This window comes from Schistocerca cancellata, chromosome 3 (assembly GCF_023864275.1).
Source record: "Schistocerca cancellata isolate TAMUIC-IGC-003103 chromosome 3, iqSchCanc2.1, whole genome shotgun sequence".
Taxonomy (NCBI): Eukaryota; Metazoa; Arthropoda; class Insecta; order Orthoptera; family Acrididae; genus Schistocerca; species Schistocerca cancellata.
The window spans coordinates 229136769-229159087 of record NC_064628.1 but is presented as its reverse complement, the minus strand read 5'-3'; the positions used below and the strand labels follow the sequence as shown (position 1 = coordinate 229159087).

The 22319-nt window shown below is 39.6% G+C and overlaps 1 protein-coding gene across 1 annotated transcript in view; it reads right to left on the bottom strand.

Annotated features, from left to right (window-relative positions):
* LOC126176686 (high affinity cationic amino acid transporter 1-like) overlaps positions 1-22319 on the bottom strand; it is a 181902-nt gene that overhangs the window by 125490 nt on the left and 34093 nt on the right. Inside the window, exon 3 of the mRNA XM_049923848.1 lies at positions 21094-21222. Coding sequence (XP_049779805.1) covers positions 21094-21222 — 129 coding nt within the window. The remainder of the gene's footprint in view (positions 1-21093; positions 21223-22319) is intronic.

The following is a 22319-nucleotide window of genomic DNA, read 5'->3' as shown; positions in this document are numbered from 1 at the left end:
CTTAATGCACAAATAGTTAATAAAGATTGTAAAAAAGGAGACAATAACTATGTAGGTCTCCACATGGTTTTGGACATCAAAAATCAACCAAGACAGCTGTCTATGAATGCACACACACATGGTTTTGAAATCTTTATTACAGCATATTTTCCTTGTAGTCAGCATTGTCAGTGGAAATTTTACAACCATATTTTGTGCAGTTGGTGCCCCAGAGCTCATAAATACACTACTGGAAATGGAAAAAAGAACACATTGACACCGGTGTGTCAGACCCACCATACTTGCTCCGGACACTGCGAGAGGGGTGTACAAGCAATGATCACACGCACGACACAGCGGACACACCAGGAACCGCGGTGTTGGCCGTCGAATGGCGCTAGCTGCGCAGCATTTGTGCACCACCGCCGTCAGTGTCAGCCAGTTTGCCGTGGCATACGGAGCTCCATCGCAGTCTTTAACACTGGTAGCATGCCGCGACAGCGTGGACGTGAACCGTATGTGCTGTTGACGGACTTTGAGCGAGTACGTATAGTGGGCATGCGGGAGGCCGGGTGGACATACCGCCGAATTGCTCAACACGTGGGGCGTGAGGTCCCCACAGTACATCGATGTTGTCGCCAGTGGTCGGCGGAAGGTGCACGTGCCCGTCGACCTGGGACCGGACCGCAGCGACGCACGGATGCACGCCAAGACTGTAGGATCCTACGCAGTGCCGTAGGGGACCGCACCGCCACTTCCCAGCAAATTAGGGACACTGTTGCTCCTGGGGTATCGGCGAGAACCATTCGCAACCGTCTCCATGAAGCTGGGCTACGGTCCCGCACACCGTTAGGCCATCTTCCGCTCACGCCCCAACATCGTGCAGCCCGCCTCCAGTGGTGTCGCGACAGGCGTGAATGGAGGGACGAATGGAGACGTGTCGTCTTCAGCGATGAGAGTCGCTTCTGCCTTGGTGCCAATGATGGTCGTATGCGTGTTTGGCGCCGTGCAGGTGAGCGCCACAATCAGGACTGCATACGACCGAGGCACACAGGGCCAACACCCGGCATCATGGTGCGGGGAGCGATCTCCTACACTGGCCGTACACCACTGGTGATCGTCGAGGGGACACTGAATAGTGCACGGTACATCCAAACCGTCATCGAACCCATCGTTCTACCATTCCTAGACCGGCAAGGGAACTTGCTGTTCCAACAGGACAATGCACGTCCGCATGTATCCCGTGCCACCCAACATGCTCTAGAAGATGTAAGTCAACTACCCTGGCCAGCAAGATCTCCGGATCTGTCCCCCATTGAGCATGTTTGGGACTGGATGAAGCGTCGTCTCACACGGTCTGCACGTCCAGCACGAACGCTGGTCCAACTGAGGCGCCAGGTGGAAATGGCATGGTAAGCCGTTCCACAGGACTACATCCAGCATCTCTACGATCGTCTCCATGGGAGAATAGCAGCCTGCATTGCTGCGAAAGGTGGATATACACTGTACTAGTGCCGACATTGTGCATGCTCTGTTGCCTGTGTCTATGTGCCTGTGGTTCTGTCAGTGTGATCATGTGATGTATCTGACCCCAGGAATGTGTCAATAAAGTTTCCCCTTCCTGGGACAATGAATTCACGGTGTTCTTATTTCAATTTCCAGGAGTGTAGATGAAAAACGTCATATTTTAGAACCTCAAAGTCTCACTGATAAAATAATTCTTTATGAACTACTAGTTTTGATCATCTGATGTTTTTCAGGTAGGATATATCATAAAATTATTTACAACAGCCTGCATGATAAATTTAGTAAGCCCACCAGACATGCAACTGGAAGACGCAGATGTATCAATATGCATAAGTTCTCCCACACCTAGCAAGGGTGCCTCCTCTGGGGAAACTGCTGATATCCCAAGCCAGACCCATGATATTCTGCAGCAGACCAATATAAAATCATCAGATGCCCGGCTATCTCTCAGTTTTTCCTTTGATCATTGCTATTATCTGACGCTGTCTCTATGAAATAATCTATGAACACTGCTGCTATTTACATGAACTGGGTTGGACATGTGTTTGGACAGAGACTGCCATGATTTCCAATTTATACATGACTAGAGAGATGGGTCTTTAGCTGCACACCACCTGTTAGTAACGTTTTCATACAGTGCTTCTATTTGCTGAACAAGTTGTTTCCACTATCACAAGATGAATATGGAACTCTGCTTATATTATAATTGTAACATGCATCCACAATGAAGTGGCTGTGCTTGAATTTATATTAATTTCAATCAGGAAATATGCATGACCAGTTTTGTGGACTAATGGACAATTTAATCTGTTCTTACAAAATGCTAATTTTATCTCCAATAGATGTTTGTTGGGCCTAAAGTGACTGTTACAATAACAACATTCTTCCTGTTGCAAGAATATTGCCAGGCAGATTGTTGTAAGTAATTTGATAATGGAAAAATAGGTAAGATAGATTTATTTTATCTAAACTTCTTAGAGGCTCTGAAATATGACCTGCCTTTTATAAATACACTTACACACAAAGACTTTCATTTTCAAGTAACTCTTATCACACATCTTGATGCAGATATGAACAAGTACATCATAACCCTTTCCAGTTTGACATTATATGCAGACTCACCAATTTAAAAGAAGGTGAGAAGTATTGTGTTGTCACTAGAGAAGCAGTAACAGCAGAATGGATCAGCAAAGAAAGCTCAGTGACTTTGAATGTGACGAATCATTGGATGTTACCTGACAAGGAAACTCCCCATCACACCCCCTTCACATTTAGTGGTAAGAGAGCCCAGTGGACAGCAAGTCAAAAACTGAACACAGATAAAGCATGAAAACAGGAAGAAGGTGTGCTGGAATGCAAAAAAAGGCAAAATAGACAGAATGAAGAGTCCAAGAAGGTGAAGTGCAATATAGAGCAGCCAGGAAGACAAATGGCATTGTAGTTAAACAATTATGGTGTTGATATTCCAAGTGGATGAGCTGGGTTCAAATCTTCCTTGTACCATTTTTTCCCCTGCTGCTTGCTTTATTCAAATTTGTGTCTGTGTGAAACAGCAAGATGTAAGGTAGTAACCTATAAAGACAGCTGATTCTGCACAACTACTCTATTAGCAGCCAAAAGGAAGTGGCTTTGGAATGGGAACCACAAATGTTTGATGACAAGGTGACAAGTCAGTGGAATCTGTCACTGGAAAACACATCTGGTGTGTCATACACAGCATTAGAGACAGCATATGTGTCATATGATAGGAATCTCTTATTAACGCAACTAATTTGTGTGACTGGTAAGTCAGTGAGATGTGCCTCCTTGCCTAATATGGGTGTTCTTATGAACATGAATGTGAATGTGATCTCTCCCAAGGAAATGATGAAAACATAATAGTTTGTCACATAAGCTGCAACAAACTAATGCAACAGTTTCACTATCACACAGTTTCTCTGTGCTCTGTCAAAACATAGGTTGTTAATGTTTTTGAAGTTGTGTTCCATTTTGGAAATCTTTACTCTTTAATAACTTTGTTGTAACATAATTCACACTGGTTTGTTTGTTATTTTCATTTCTGTGAGATGTCTACGTGATATCTTGCCTGCTCTTAAAATTCATCACGTTCACTTGCAACAGTAATGTATTGTTACCACATGATTCATCCTATAATCAATGTACAGTATGAGCACTGCCAAGACTACAGAAAGAGTGCAAACTTTTCAATGACCAGACAGGCAGTTCATAGTGTTGTGAAAATAAATAAATAAATAAATAAATGGCACAAGGGAGTTTTGAACACACCTCAACCGCTTGGTAGTCCAACATCATGACCACTTACCCACAATGGGTTATCGTTTTTCACTGCTCTTTTTTGCTCTTGTTCTTGGACCATTCACTGCTTCTATTTTGATTTCTTTTCGCAGTTCAGTACACCTTCTTCCTGTTTTCATGTTTGATCTGTGTTCAGCTTTTCACAGGCTATACACTGGGTTGTCTTACCACTAAATCTGAGGGGGGAGTGGCAATGGGGAGTTTCCCTTGTGAGTAACAGACCCATCAGAGACATTTCAGCCCTTCTAAGGCCATCCAATTCAACTGCTGGTGTCGTGATAGTACAGAAAAAATGTGAAGGAACGACTATAGGTAAGCATGAGCAAGCAGAACTTAAGTTCTGACAGATAGGGACCATTGATCATTGTGGCAGCTATTTGTACAAAATCTCATAAAATCAGTAGAAGGAATCTTTCTGTGGTTCTGAAGTCTTACTAGAAGTCCTGCTAGCTCAATAACTGTCTAGGGGATTGAAAAGAATGGGGTACAATGGTTGAGCATCTCCTCACAAGCCATACATTTCTATAGTCACTGCTAAGCAGTGTTTGAGATGGTGCAAAGAGTGATGCCCCAGTCAGTGAATGGCTTGAAATTAGTGACTTGGAGTGATGATTCATGCCATACCCTGTGGTAGTTCAGTGGAAGAGTTTGGGTTTGGTGAATGCCTGGAGAATGTTACTTATCATCTTCTGCAGTGCCAACAGTGAAGTATGAATGAGGAGGTGTTATTGTATGGTTGTATCAGTCATGGTTAGGGTGTGATCTCCTCATTGCACCTAAAAAAATGCTGAATGTGGAAGTATATGAAGGCATTTTATGGTATTGTGTACCATGTATAGTAGAGGAACAGTTTGGAGGCAATGACTGATTGTTTCAGCATGACATGCTCTCTGTGATAAAGCAACATTTGTGAGGTAATTGTTTGGGGACAATAACATTCCTGGAATAGACTAGTCTGCACAGATTCTCAACCTGAACCTAATGGAACACCTTTAAGATTAGTTTGAATGTCAAATTCACTCCAGACCTCAGTATCCAACATTACTGCCTTCTCTGGTTTAGGTTCTTGAGAAATTTCTCCACAAAATATTGAGACAGATCATTGAAAGTTCCCCCAGCACAGTTCAATCCACAATAAAGGTGAAAGGTGGACACAACCCATATTACTGCCCAGAATCAAGTGTCCATAAACTTTTGTTCATATGGTATATATCCACATATTATCATAGTAATTTGTTGCATATAATGGAAAGACCAAGATGGAATAACAACAACATGGAAAGGGTGGATTGGTACCTACTATATAGACACATCGGGTTGCAGACAGGCATAATGAAAAAGGCTGCTAAAATGTTAAAGCTTTTTAACAAAGTGCTTCTGCAATAGCAGAAGAAGGGCTTTGTCTGAAAGATTTAATATTTTAGCAATCTTTTTCACTGTGTCTGTCTGTGACTCTACACCTCCTCTTTATGGTTAGTAGCAATCTATCCATCCCATACTAGTGTTATGTACATTGCCAACCTTCAGAGTGAATTACAACTGCACTGACTGACAAAAAAAGTGAAGTACTCAAAAGCAGAGGAGGAACAAAATGAAACTTCATGAGTTGAGAGAGTATGTGGCGTTATTGCAGTGATTACAGAACTGAGTTAAATTAACAAAGGAACTTGGCAGCATGAGTCCACTTCATTTAAATAGTACTGTACAAATGTTGGATAGGTCACTCAAAGAAGTGTCATCAGTTGGTGAACAAATGAATTTATTATTTACCCATTATCAGATATTCTGAAATGTCCAAATCAGTTCTAAGGTCATGGAACTATCCTTGGTACTTAACATAATTTTTGTTGGTCCAAGTACTGAACTCAAGGGCTGTGTCTGATTTGAAAGTTCTAACCTTTTGTCTCAAACTTAAACCTTTTGTCTTAAACTCAATAGCACAAAAACACACACTGCAAAATATTCACTTCCACTAACTTTTTTCCCAAATGCAGACACTTTACTTTTCAAACTATGTCTTTTCAAGTCAGTCACTGCAAAATTTCAAAAAAACTTATTTTAAAAACTGAACAGAGTTTCATAGCAGCACTTGTATTACTACAACAAAATTAGAATCTGGAAGAAAACAGAAGCCACTGTAATGGAGGAATATTTAACACTAAGAATAGTTGCCAACATGCTCCCAAAGGATTGGAACAATTTATCTCAAATTTAAGGAGCCCCCATCCCAAGGTTAGATTTTAACTTCTTTCATCATTAGGGCATTCTAAAAAGTGAAATGAATGGACACGAATACAGTAACTTGGAAACAAAAGTAAATAACATATTTACTTCCTAAAAGCACAGAAAAGGTGACAAAAATTTAGATAGGTGACAACATTGGAAAAAGGTGACTGAAGGTGAGAAAAGTGACTGACTCTTCACACTGCATGATGAGCCAGAATGTCTGTCACAAGCCATTGTACCACCAGAGTTCACTCAGTCACTGTCTGCCATGACTTGAAATCATACAGATGGTTCTCACATTATGATTCCAAAATTAATATTGCTTTGCCTCTCCAAAACTTTGGAAGAATAGGACCTCTTCCATGGTCACCATCGTACTCACAGACAATAGTCATCCAAATTAGGGCAGAACTGTAATTCTTGGAAAAACAATGCAATGTCACTGACCAGCAATTCATGCTTTCTGGTAATGGCACTCCAAACATATTCATTTGTGTTGTGTTGTTACTTGCAAGCTATGCATGGGATGGTTATTCCTAGTCTGGCTAGTCTTGTCTGTGACCAATAGTGCGGGATGACACAGAATGGTGCACAGAGTCCATTACTTGTGCTCGAAGTGCAGGCACAGATGTGAAGGGACTACAATATGCTTCCCTTGTGGTGGTCAGATGTGGCTGACTGGAATTTTGATGATAAGTATACCTGCCCTCATGTTCTTATACAGTTCAATATCAGAGCTCTCTACATTCACATGCCCCACAAATCTGGATATTGCATCAGCTAGCCACATGGGACCTACAATGATGTCCCTTTCAAACTCTTCAGCTGTTGATAATACTGTCTCACATGAGTATGCAGCATCTCCATACCCCTTATAGTGATCATTTGACATTGGATGCTGTTCACAGACGTTACATACCCTATCTGGCCCGGTAACAGCTTTAAATATGTTCAATACCAATTTCTCTGGTCACTGTTCTATCTGTCACAGAGAATTGCAAGTATGATCATTTACATGTCTACCAATTGTGTGTATGTACACAAAGTGACATCAAAATTCAACCACGTTTTTGAGTGCTTCACTGTTTCAGTCAGGCAAATACATACAAATTTATCAGTACACAATAAACTCATCTCCTAGTAGTGAGGGCCCTTTACTCACTATTTATGTCAGTCAAATTACTTTGAATGAATTCTACAACTGAATAATAGTCTTTACAATAGTGCATATGCAGGCTTGAGAATGTCATTACGTTGAGTTCTTTGAAATGTTTTTGCATGGAATCCAGTGATACATTTGAATGCTTTTTCTGCCATGCTGCAACTATGAGTGAAAGAAGACATTGTAAGACAGAGCAATATGTTTTTGCTAGTGGGCATTGTATACTGAAAAAGTATGTGACCAAGTTTACCACTTAATCATATTTTATGTTGAACCAGTGAGATTCTTTTGTTTGTTATTGAGGTATGATAGTCTTACACTTCAGTTCTCTGTTTTGTGTACCATTAGACTAAAAAAATCCTCTGTTTTCAACTCAGCTAGTTTACTTTACACTAGCAGCAACTATTTTTAACTATCTCTATATCTGGGTCTAAATATTCTTGAAAGTTCTCACCTGATGTGATCAATGTTAAATCATCAGCGTAGGGGACATATCTCCAGGCCACATATGAAGGTCATTCCAAAGGTAATGCCTCCTATTTTTTGTGGTGACTTTGGATGTCTGCACAAGATGTCACTGGCGCTAATGTTAGAACCTTCCTCTTTCACTTGCAGGTTGTTCTGTTGTTCTATGGTAGTTGGTGCCAGCAGAGGAGTATTCCAAACTGGAGGCTGATATGGACACATGTATAAAACAGCAATGTGTGATTGAAATCCTCACTGCTGAATAAATTGCACTGATTGAAATCCATCAATGCTTGTTAAAGGTGTTTGGAGATGATACAATAGATATGAGCAATGTGACCTGATGAGTATAGCATTTTCAAGATGGTGAAAAGGGTACACATGGCAAGCCACGGTCGGTAAGCCCTGCAGAGCTGTCATCAGTTACAATGAAGAGCATCTTGATCAACTCATCCATGCTGATCAACAGATAATGACCAGAGAATGTTGGCCATAATGCCTTGGAAACAAATTTGGAACATCTTGGTTGCAGCGAAGTCTGTATGAGATGGGTCCCATGAATGCTTACAGAAGAACAAAAAACTCATCAAAAGGAAATCTGTCGGGACCTGCTGAACCAATATGAAGCTGAAAGCGGGAATTTTCTGAATAGTATCATCACCATAGATGAGACATGGTGACACCACTAGAAGCCAGAATCCAAAAGACAGTCCATGGAATGGTGACGCACAAATTCTCCGCCAAAGAAAATATTAAAGACACAGCCATCTGTAGGCAAAGCAATGTGCAAAGTCTTCTGGAGTAGCCAGGGTATGGTTCTTTTGGATCTTAGATGGAGAGTCACTGGCAAACTCAGAAGTAATTTCATGTGTTCCCCAAAAAAGTGTTGTGTGACTCTCCTAGCTCTGATACCACTACTAATTTAAATACCGTTTTCTTCCCTTTCTTTTCAAATTCATTTTTATTTACCAATCACTGATCATTTACATGATATGGTTATCATCAGGCATATACATAATAAGTAAGTATGTTTATGTAGATACATACAAAGTCTCATGTATACATAACATATAACTCAATAAACAACATTAATAGCTGGATAGAGAAATCAAGGGAATATAAATATACAACACAGTATACTACTTATACTAATATACCACATCCCATTTAGAGAGATAGAGAGAGAGAGAGAGAGAGAGAGAGAGAGAGAGAGAGAGAGAGAGAGAATAGTCGTTATATTTCATTTAAATAATCTGTAACACTCTAGTCAATTTTTTGAAGAGACATGCTTCAATGACTTTTTGAAGCTTTAAGTTTCCAATGCTTCTTTAACCTCTTTAGGTAATTTATTATATAAATATTAATTGTGACACTGTTGATAACAGTTCAAGTGTTCCATGGGGAAAACCAAATGACTTTGTGAATGAGGTAAAACATGGAATATTTCAGCAGCAGTTAAGTAAAAGATCAAATGCAAAAGTGCTCACAAAAATCTTCCACCGTTAAGCTGTTCTACTGAGACAATAGCAACATGTGTTAACAAAAAAGACATAATAAATATTGCCAAACAAGACTTTGCTTACTGCAAAGGTAGGCATAAAACAGGTAATCTCGGAACAGAAAGTACCGGTAAAATTGAACTGTATGCCGACAGCCAAGGACAAAATATAGCGACTGAATTTCGACATACAAGCAGTCAGAATTTTAATTTTAATTGTACAATAAAACCAGGAGCAAAATTCAGTGCTGCTACGTCAATGAGTCAAGAAACATTTCCTCATTGAGCAAAAAGGACTTTTCCATCTTCCTGGCAGGATCAAATGATGTCACTAGGAATGAAAAAAAAAAAAAAAAACCATCTCTTAATCTCGCTAAAAAGAAAATTGTATGAGCTGAGAGGAACAAATGTTATTGTTTTTTCAGTGCCACACCATTAAGACTTGATAGAATGGTCCTGTGTAAATTAAGAAATTGAAACTGCAAATAAAGAGATGCAAAATATTTGCAAGCGGTTTGAAAACGTAACATTTGTGAACATCAGCAATTTAGGGGAAAGATTTCACACAACACACAGTTCTCATCTAAATGTACTTGGAAAGAAAACATAATAGTAACAAAAATTTTAGAACTAGTAAATAAAATCTCAAATGTGCAGTGTGATGATAGAAAAGTCAACCTCTCATGGACAGGAAGTACGCGTTACCTGGGGACTAGAATGTGAAATCTGCTTTCAGTGAAGCTACACCTCTCCAAGACAAATGTGAAATTTTATTAATGCAAGTGAACACCCCAAATGTTAACAATTCACAGAAAGGCACAGCAGTTGTGGAACAACAAACACCAGAAATAAGTGAAACAGCAGCAGCACCATCATCATCATCATCAGAAGCAGCAGCAGCAGCAACAACAACAACAACAGCAACAAGAACAGCAGCAGCAGTAGCAGAACCAACAATAACTGGAGCAGCAACACAGAAATGCTTAAGGAGGAGACAAAGGAAAAATACATTCAGTGATAATTTTTTATGGTTTCAAGCCAAGCAGAAAATAAAAATGTGAAAAACCAGCCTGATAACTCACAGATAAGTCACAGCAACATCTTATTTTTAAACATTCGGGGTCTTGAAAGTAAAGTTGAAATTCTGGAGGAGTCATTGCCTCAGAATAAGTATTCCTTCTATATCTACCTGAACATTGGCTTAAACCAGAACAAATACAATACTATGAACCAGAAGGTTATAAACATGGAAACAGTTTTTGCAGATCTCAGTACGGTAATGGTGGTACTGTTATCTATGTTTCAAATGAAAGAGAGTTTAGAGCATTAGATCTTAATTGGGCATGGGTAGAGAAACACTTTGAAATTACTGTGATCATATGTGATATAATGAAACTTATCATAGTATGTATCTACCGTTCCCTTGGCTCAGATGATAAAACTTTTGTAGATAATTTAGACAGTGTACTCTGCTACATAACGAAGTGGAAACAATATGTAACTGTAAATGGGAGGGACTTTAATTCGAGCTTTGATATAACATGTAACAAACCCAGTGTAAATAAGTTACTGAATATGCTAAGGCAACACAACTTCTATCATGTAAATTCAGAACCAACAAGACTAAAAGCATGCTTGGATAATGCTTTTTGTCAACTGTGCTCATGATATGTACTCCATAAAGGTAAAGGAATTTGTTTTCTCAGACCACTCCATGCTAACAGTAGAGTAAAGACATTTTATAAAAGGGGATGAGAGCAAGGCTGCACAAAAGTTAACAAATCTAATACCTTAATATTAAAAAACACAATCTCAGAAAACTAACACACCAGCTGTGCATAACTAACTGGGACAAATTATTTCAAAACTGTGATTCCAGTGTGCAAACAGTTTATGAAACATTCTACAATTACTTAATAGATAATTTAAAAGCCCATCTTGTTCAAAAGAAATATCATAAAACAAGAAAGGGTAAATTGTGTTACACCAGAGAATTGGAGAATTTAAAAAATAAGCTACTGCTGTTGAAGTGCCTTGGCAAAGTAAATAATTCTAATTAAATTAAGGATCTCGAAATAACCATGAAGTAACTGTATAAGAAAGAGTTACAATTGGTGAAACGAAGATACAACACAAGTCTCATAAAAAAACAGTAAAAACCAATGCAAAATAGCCTGGTCAGTAATTAATAATGTTAAAGGGGAAGTCAGAAATTTTGACAAGACAGTCCCAATACCAGCAGATACATTCAACAAATATTTTGTAAGCTGTGCTGATGATATCAAAAAGCTGATCAGTAAACCCAATGTAACATATATAGATTATCTTAAGAGTGCAGACCTAAATCATAATAGGGCCAGACCATCGTTGAAACACTTTAAAGAGGTACACCAACATGAAGTTCTTAAAATAGTCAAAGAAATGAAAAAATCATACAGTACAGATATTTTTAATATGTCAAACAATCTATTGAAAGAAATCATACATTACATTGCAGCACCATTAACATATTCTATAAACCTGTGTCTCATAGAAGGGGTTTTTCCTGACCCTCTCAAACTATCCAAAGTGACTCCAGCCTTTAAGGAGGGTATCAAATTAGATCCTGTGAACTACAGACTAATTTCACTAATTCCAGTACTAGGAATAGTCTTTGAAGGCATAATATATCAGGAGATGTATGAGTACCTAGAACTAAATGGTATGTTAAGTGCATCACAGTTTGTTTACAGAAAAGGAAGGTCAGCTATACATGCCATAGAGCTCTTAGTCAGAGACATTTTAGCAGCATTCAAGGACCATGCTCACATACAGGTAACCTTATGTGATCTGAGCAAAGCCTTTGACTGTGTTGACCACTCACTTTTGCTCTCTAAACTTGAGTACTATGGAATATGTGATAAAAGTTTAAAAATCGTCAAATCATACCTCAATAAAAGGAAACAGGTGGTGAGTACAGGAAGTCATTTGTCAAGCACACTTGAGGTTCAACACAGAGTGCAGTAGGGATCTAAATTGGGACCACTTCTCTTCCTTGTACACATAAATGACTTACCAGGAAATACAGATGTAAAGACATATATGTATGCAGATAATACAACTTTTCTATCTGTAAACCATGTATTTGATAACCTTGTAAGTGTGAAATCGGCAAAAGAAAATGCAACATCATGGTTTAATGCAAATGGGCTACTATTAAATGAGGAAAAGACCCAGAATATGTAGTTCAGTCTATCAAAGATTACAAAAATAGAAAAATAAAAGGAAAAGTTTTAGGTATCATACTTGACAACAGTCTAACATGGAACTCTTATGTTGATCACATAGTGGTTAGGTTGTCAAGAGTTATATATTTGTTGAAGAGACTGATCTGTTGTGTGACATTTGAGTACTTAAGGACAGCGTACTTTGCCTTTGTTCAATCTGTTTTAAGATATGGGTTAATACTCTGGGGAAACAGCAGAAAAATAAATGAAATTATGGTGATCCAGAAGAAAGCAATCAGAGTAATGGTTAAGGAAGATAATAGGACACATTGTAAACCACTGTTCATTAAATATAGAATTTTAATAGTTATTAACTTATATATTCCTGACAGCGTTAACTATATACTTGCTGATTTTTTTTTGGTTCCTGAGGAAGATTGTTGGGGGGTTGTTTTGGGGAAGGAGACCAGACAGCAAGGTCATCGGTCTCATCGGATTAGGGAAGGACGGGGAAGGAAGTCGGCCATGCCCTTTGAAAGGAACCATCCTGGCATTTGCCTGGAGCAATTTAGGGAAATCATGGAAAACCTAAATCAGGACGGCCGGACGTGGGATTGAACTGTCGTCCTCCCAAATGCGAGTCCAGTGTCTAACCACTGTGCCACCTCGATACTTGCTGAACTACCTAATTTAAGTGTAACAAATCCAAGGTATGACTACTATATAAGAACCTGTACTTCTCCGCTGTTGCCACAAAATAGATTAGCTAAAACTACCAATAGTCATAAGTATATGGCAATTAAAATATATAACAAATTGCCTAAGAATGCATCAATGAAGCCTGACAAATTATTTAAAGAAAGTGTATGTAACTTCTTGTTAACTAATCCATTCTATTCAGAAGAATCTTTAGAAATGCCCAATATCAACTTAAATATGTAAATATTTATTTTGTAAAATTAATAGGTTAAGTGAACTTATGAAGTCTATTGCATGTAATAACGCTGACTGACCAATAAAGAATCTGAATCTGAACCCCTGGTATTCAATTCGGATTTGTGTTCTTGCTCTCCATTTTCTTCCTAGATGCAGGCATTCTTTGGTTCATGCATTATGTTCATGCACAGAGCTGTTTGTGGCATACTGATACATGTTTTTCCTGATATACACTAATGTTTGGAAAATATATTCACAGTTGACTGTCACAATCCTTAGCTCTTTAAATTATTCCAGGCTGTGATTCCACTTGTTCTTTTTCATTATTATTTGAAGAACCCTCTTTTGTAATTTTTTTCTTAGTTGTGTCTGCTTGTGATTTATAAAATTATAAAATATCTAATGATTGAGTAAGATATACATAATAAAAATTACATGAAAAGGTTAGATTGCTATTCACCATAAAGATGACATGTTGATTGCAGACAGGCACAACAGTCTTTTCATTGTGCGTGTCTGCCACTCATCATGTCACCCTTATGGCGAGCAGCAACCTATACTTTTCAGACATTGTTGATATTCCAACATGAACTTTCTGCATAATTAATACACACTGATGCTTGCACCCTTAGAGTATAGCATGCAGATGAAATTCTTTTTGCTGCCCATGTTCTATGTTACCTCCAATTATTATCTATATTCATCCCTAGAAATTTTGTGTTAGTTACACAGCTCACTAAGTCACCATTTGAATTTAATTTAATATTGTTGTTATTTTGGTATGTATGGAAATTTACACTCTTTGTCTTCTTTATGTTAAATGTTACTTCATTCTCCTCTGACAATTTGTGGACATCATTTAGCGCATCATCAGCTTCGCACAGCAGTAGCTCTGGTGTGTTATCTGTGATTATTATGTTGCTGTCACTAACAAACAGATTTTTGTCTTCCTGGAAAGTCATTAACATAGATAAAAAATAAAAATGGGACCAATACACTAGCTTGTGGGAGTCCTGTGTTGGTATGCTTGGTCTTTGATGGAGGTTTCTCTACGCAGTTGAGATTTCTATTGGTCTGTGAAATTTCTCCTCTATGTACTTTATTCATGAGAGCAACCTTTTACTACTCTTATTATTCCCAGTGCCTATAGTTTGTGGGGTAGTATTTTAAGATCCACTGTGTCAAATACCTTATAAAAATAGAAAAAATATCCTTTTACACAGCTGCCTCAATCCTGGGCCTCCATTAGTGTTTTAGTGAATCTTGATATTGCTACTTCTGTACTACTGCCTCCAAATTGTGATTTTTTTTTATTTTAGCAAATTATATTTATTAAGGTAGCCCATAAGTCCCAATTTCATGACTGTTTCTGTTACCTTTGAAAATGAAGATAATAGAGATACTGGTCTGTATGTAAAATAAAGGAAAGGCAACTGTAACATACAGCAGACTGATGCTTGGTGCACAGAAAAACACAACAAAAAACAGCATTCACACTAGTTTTTAAGCAGTAACACTTTTTTAGTGACACATAGTCACACACACGACCTAAATGCACACTTCCGTGTCCACGACAAGACCAATTATTGATATTTGTTTACTGAAAGCTGTTGCCTGAGCTGATGGAAGTAATGAGGAGGTAGGGCAGGAGAGAGAGAGAGAGAGGAGGCAGTGGGAAATAGGCAGGGCTTGGACAGATAACTCCATAACTGCACAACAAGGTGAAAAGGGTACAAAGGGTACAACAAAGAGAGATGTAGAAAGAGGGAGAGGGGGAGAGAACTGAAGGAGAAAAATGCATGATCTGGACAGAGAAGGTGTTGTGTGGACAGAAGAGAGAAGGAAAAAGGCAAGGGGAGGCAGTGGGAACAGGTTAGCAGAGATTTGGGCCACATGGACTGCAAGAGTGCAGGATGTGTTTGAGACAATTCCCATCCACGTAGTTCAGAGATACTTGTGCTGGGATGGAGCATCCAAATGGCTCACAAGTGAAGTAATTTATGTTATAGTGTGCAACATGCTCAGCAACTAGACAGTCAAGTTTGCAGTTTGCTACAGTTTGGCAGTTGTCATACATACAAGTAGACAATTGGTTACTTGTCATGCCCTCATAAAATGCTGTATATTAACTGGAGCACAAAATGATATATAACACGGGTGCTTTCACACATGGTCCTACCTTTTATTGGGTAGGAAATGCCTGGGACTGGTCTGCAGTAGGAGGAAGTGGGAGGGTGTGTGGGACAGGCCAACACAAGGGAACAAGCCATGAGGCACAAGATTGGGAGTATGATTGGGACAGGGATGGACAAGGATATTCTGTAGGTCAGGTGAGTGGCAGAACACTACTTTGAGGGATGTGTGTTAGATTTTTGGTAGTATATCCCTCATCTCAGGGCACAACGAAAGGTAGTCGAAGCCCTGGTGGAGGTGGTTGAGCTTTTCAAGGGCAGTGTGACAGTGTGTCATCACAGGAGTGCTGGTCAGTGGCTGGTTAACAGGTTTACTGGCATCAGAGGAGTAGATGTAATGGGATACTTGTTTGTGGATGACCTGTATAGGATATTATCTTTTAGTAAAGGCTCTGGTAAGTTTACCAGTACATTTTGACAATTCCCGCTTTCTACTGCTGATGTTGCTTCCACAGTTACTGAATCTGTAAGGAAGGGATTTTTTGGCATGGAATGGGTGAGAGCTGCCAAAGGGTAGGTACCATTGGAGGATGGTGTGCTTGATACAAAGCCCTGAGGATTTTTTAATTTTTAACCTGCGCACTACATTTCAAACTTTGGCTCTATGGTGGGTAACAACATCATTAAATTTGTTATGTAGCTTCTGGCAAGTAATTTGTATGATTATGGAAAGTTTTTCTGTAGTTTTGTTGCAATGATAAACTTTGTAAACATACTGGGCAAAGCAGTGACCACAGTGGACAGTAATAAAAAATTATATAAAACAGTCTTGATGATCACATTTTGGAAAAGTCTTGTTTGTGGGGGTTAAAATATATATGATGTACCCTAATGTGTAAGTCTAAAACTATTTCATAAAATACTTGCTTGTCAATGTGTAGTAAAATAATGAACAGTCAATGGCATCATGTAACACATCGATGGACTGCCCTCTGTGGGACTTCGTGTACACCAAAAATGGGCTGCCGGATGCCACTTGTTGCCTGGCAATGTGGGTGACTTATTGATAGCAATCAAAGGTGCTATGCCACTGCTGTACTGTATTCAAATTGGCTTTTTATGGTCTTCATATTAGCACTGTAGATCACACATGTAGCCAATGTCCAGCATTACCAGTATGACATCAAATTGTGTAACCCTACTGACAAATGGTCGCACTTTATAGTGGACTACCTTTGGTGTTGACTGTGCAGTGGCAGTGTGTTCTGTGATTTTCAAATTGAGCTGATGTGCTTTCTCACCATGTACCATTTGAGTATAATAAGGTGTTATTTCTGTAAAATATCATCTTGTATATATTCTGCTCCATATCCTCACCATGCAGAGCTATGATTGAGATGTACAATGACCACAAATTATGCCAAATGCACATGAACTGGATACTATTCATCAACAATGCAGCCATTGTGGAACCAGTGTGTGTCACAATTTGTGAATTATGCAAATGAGTTCAGTGCCAGAATGTACAGTGCCTCACAACTGACCCTCTGACAAACTGTATTCTTCAAAAGTGATAGTGACACCAATGCAGTGTGTTGACAACTGCCAATAAAGCAGAACAATGGCATCCTATGACTGACTTACTGTGTGACTTCACAGTCACCCCCATTTTGCAAGTGGTCCATCCCAAGCCACTAGTGGGACTGACTGTACCCACATTCACCCACTATGAACGATGACTTTTCCACATTTCATGAACTAATTTTTGACACAGTGCCAACACAGCCACCCACAAAGATGCACAGTCTGCCCACACCATCATCCTTGCCACATACAGAAATGTTATTAAACACTGTTATTAGACATGGGTAATGTGTCGATTTAGTTGAGAACAGTGCCACTGTGTGCATCCAGCAGCACCATTCCTGGCATGCTCTGCTTCCTGCAGCAACTGAATTGGCCTGACCACACTTGACCACCACTGACTGTGATGTCATGGCCTCTGCCAAGATCAAGAACCTTCATGCAGCTCAGTCAAAAAGTACACTACTGGCAGCCCCACCCCCAACCTTCCCAGACTACCACATGGCATCTCTGCCATCACATTGATAGTCTGGCGAGGCCACACACAACTGCACTGCCAATCACCCTGTGACCACCCAAAAGAGCCACACACCCCAAAACGATTACATCAGTCTGCGATTATCATGTAAACCACGTCATCTCACATAGCGACAGACCACCACACACTTCATGAACACAGACAACAGCGGGCTCTATATCCTGGATCATCTCGTACAGCAATACTATTAACTCAGTTCCAGCTCTGAGATAAGCTTGGCATCTCTGGCCTTCCCCACCACAGAACATGACAATACCATTATACAGCTCCATGCAGCAAGCTACTTAGCAAGCCCCATTTATAGCTCTGAACCCTGCACTGTGAACTGTTCCTCACATTCAGTTTTCTCTGCCATTTCCAGCTCCTACTGGATCCATCCAGTGGCACACTGATTCAATCTGACACTAGTTGTGAAGTTGGTGGCATCATCGACCATGCCCTCCCGAAGAGCAACACATCCTTACTACAGAGTCTACAATCAACTAGCAGCAGTGTATCCCAATGAATGACCATTGTTGTCATCTACTTGATTACATCAACTCAGTCACTGAAACTCAACAAAACCAGTTACTTTACTTTGAAGCCCACCAGGAGCCCTAAGCATCCAAGAACAGAGTGAGACAGTATGACTGGCAATTACAAAACCTTCAACTGACCTCACCTGTTAACAATAATTCTGTCATGCAGATGCAACACGCTTCACATGCAGCTACTACAGTCCCAGAGGAAGCACTGCAATCTACACAGCCTTCACGTATCAACAGGTTACTACTGCACATCCTGTTCAAGTACTCCCCGCTCTTACCCCATGCTCCCAGTCAAACAGAGACCGCACTGCCTCCCACCAGACAAACCTTGTACGGCAAAGGCCAAGGCTGCAGTCTAAGAACTTCTGAAAGCCAGAATAATATGATCTTTGGATAGTTCATGGGATCCACCCATTAAACTAGTGCATAGAAAGAAGGTATTTTACATTTATTTGGTTACTACAGAAAACTTGAAGCACATATCATAATTGATAGCTGTCTGATGCCAAATATTCAGGACTTAATTCACTTCCTTGCAGGTTTCTGTCTTCTGCATCCTGGACTGCAAACAAGCTTATCACTAGTTGCTGATGAGCATGGGAGATGTGCAAAAGATGGCAGTTATTACACCTTTTGGCCTATCTGAGGAACTTTTTATTCCAAGAACACAGCCCAAACATGGTAATGGTATTCGGATGGTATCCTATTTAACTTACACTCAGCTACACTTATCTTGATGACAACCTCATTTTTCCCAGGATAATGACATGCACAACTAACTCAAAACAAGTTTTTGATGTACTTACTGTATATGGCATCATAATTAATTATGAAAAAACACCAACATCGACAAACTGAGGTTATTTTCTCAGTCACATTGTCAAAACTGCAGGCATCTGCCCTACAGCATGATGAATCAACTTTTACCAGCACCACCTCTTACAGGCAGACACTATTCAGGCCCAATCACAGAAGCCCTGAAAAGAAAAAGCACTAACATTAAGTTGAAGCTGATGTGGACCACTGACATGCAGGAAGCCTTTGACCAGCTCAAAAACTGTCTCGCACTGACAATGACCCTGGTATACCCATTTCCCCATGCACAATTAACCATAACAATGCATGCAAGTGATTTCGTGATTGGTGTTGTCTCCCAACAGAAAGTGCTAAGTGTACAGCAATCACTCAGATTTGCCTTGCAAAAACTGACTCATTCTCAAAGCAAATGGTCCAACTATGACTGCATACTCCTCACCACATATGAAGCAATCTATCAGTTTAAGGATATGCAAGGTAGGCACTAATCATCTATACAGAGCACAGACCAGTAGTGGACTCAATCCATAAACCATCAACAGACTTGTGCCCCAGACACTTCCACCACCTGGATTATGTCACACAATTTACAACCAGTATATGTTGCCTGAAAAGCATGTACAATGTCATCACTGATTAGCTTTCATGGATCAATGCCATCTCCACACATATTGATTATGATAATTTTGTGGAATCACAACAGCAAAACAAACAGCTCCAAAACCACCTCAGTGATACAACTATAGATCTCATAACTGAACATCGCTCAGTACCGGGTGCAACAAGACAGATCTTGTATGACATCTCACAAAAACAAACTCATCCCTCAGCAACTCAAGCCATGTCAGAAGATCATCTGTGGCCAGCTGCCCAACTTGTCACAACCTGGCATTTGACCAACACAACAACTTGCTACTACAACAAGTTTTTATGGCTGAACACCAAGAAAGATTGCAATGAGTGAACATGCAAGTGCATTTCATATCAGAAAAGTAAAGTTGTGCCATACCTTGGACAGAATGAGATTTTTCACTCTGCAGTGGAGTGTGCGCTGATATGAAACTTCCTGGCAGATTAAAACTGTGTGCCCGACCGAGACTCGAACTCGGGACCTTTGCCTTTCGCGGGCAAGTGCTCTACCATCTGAGCTACCGAAGCACGACTCACGCCCGGTCCTCACAGCTTTACTTCTGCCAGTATCTCGTCTCCTACCTTCCAAACTTTACAGAAGCTCTCCTGCGAACATTGCAGAACTAGCACTCCTGAAAGAAAGGATACTGCGGAGACATGGCTTAGCCACAACCTGGGGGATGTTTCCAGAATGAGATTTTCACTCTGCAGCGGAGTGTGCGCTGATATGAAACCCCCTCCCTGTTCCCATTCCAGCACTACACAGCCATCATTTCACTGCCACACCCAGTCTTTTAATTTCTTTTTATTTCCCTCCTTTCCACTACTTAACACCCCCCCCCCCCCTCCACCACCCACCTTCTCTCCTGCCCTCTGTCTAAACTGCAGAACTTCACTGTCCGCCATCCCCACCGTATTATCCCTCCCCCTCCCCACCCCAGTCTCCTCCTTACCCCCGCCCCCCTCCCCCCAGTTGCCACTCCCATCATACACTGGTGCTGCTGTTCACAGTGTCGTTTCAGTTGTCTGAGACAGCAAACGTGTGTGCAAGTTGGTTGGTTGGTTGTGTGTGTGTGTGTGTGTGTGTGTGTGTGTGTGTGTGTGTGTGTGTGTGTGTGTGTGTAAAGTACCATGTTCCATACATCATGTTCCTTCTTGCTATAACACTGTGGTGTTGATTTCTTTGTTTCTCAGTTTATAGATGATAACAATTTTTTTTGATTTCCAGTACCACTAAAAGTGATTGGGATTTTTGTTTCAAAATTCTGAGGACAATATGTGTATAAATAATGATTCTGTTGATGCAATGGTGCATTGGGCACAGTAATGTCGAAGACAGAGCAAATGTAGTGGATAATAGATCAAAATACTTCATTCTATGGTAATATATAAAATTAAAATTGACCATGTGTCACTATGGATGGCAGAAAACAGCAGCTGAGGATGTCAGGTGTTGCACCATTCCTTACAGTATTGAATTGGAAATCACTGTCATGAGACAGTGTTACAATTTTAGTAACATATTCTTTGAAGCCAGAGATGCATTCTTACCGATTACATATTCCAGAATGAGATTCCATCCTATGAGAAAGGCTATAAATTCACCAACAGTAACATAACTGTAAATGTAAGCAGACCCAGCACGAGGCACCCGAGCTGCAAACTCAGCATAACACAAACCTGAAAGAAACAACATTTGAATTTTGTCATCAAACTGATGTGAATTAGTTCATTTACTTAATTAATTGAGAAAAATGGACTGTATGTCCATGTGTGATCCATATATCAGTTTTAATAAAACAATTAAGAGTAAAATTAATATAAATGATAATTTTGATAATAATGACAATTAAGACAAATATGGATCTTAGGAGAGGTAGAACAGCTTTTCTCAGTAATGTGGTGCTCCACAGCAGTGTCTGTGAAACTGATAGCTTTTCATGGGAATAGTAAGGTGAATAAGGAGCATAGTGAATCATTAAAATACGGCCATGTAATGTAGTCAGAGAAATCCTGGGGTGGGGGGAATCAGCATTTTGCAATTGATACTGGCTGACAAAGATTGTCTGTAAATGAAGAGAATAATATTAACTACTTCTCACAATGTAAAATTAAAATGCCTAACACTAATTCAATCATCATCCTGGGAAAACCGAACTCAGTACAAAATAAATTAAAGAAATAAATACATCATTAATATTAGTATTTGTATCATTAGTACTAACCAAATACTGAAATGTGCTATGAGAAACTTAATTCTGTTTGCAGTTCTTATAATGAAGAAGAACCTTCAGTGATGTGTACTGACTCCTTGAGATGATCATGCAGAAGTTTTCCTCTCCTTCAGAACATGCAGCATTCTCTATTCTGATTGGATGGAACATATATTAGCCACTCAGCTTCATAGCTCTTCAGATACAACCCAGTAATATCCCCTCCTTGGCCAATCCCCATTTCTAAATTTACTTTAACCAATTTCCAGACTAAGAGTTTTCCAACAAGTAAATAAACTGAAACTAATCTTATTTTTATTTCTCTTAAGGAGTGAAGTAAATAATTTGCTTCTATAATCCATAAACTAGCTAATTCACATTAAGCATATCATACAGTGTATGTGACTCATTGCCCTATCATGCAGCATAATTCACAAGCTTATTCAGCATTAATTAAATACCAATTTCAACATTAATATGAAATCAATTCACACTCACTTAGACAATACAACAAATGAAAATAACTGTGTCAAACCCCAGAAACAATAACTACTGATGAAAACC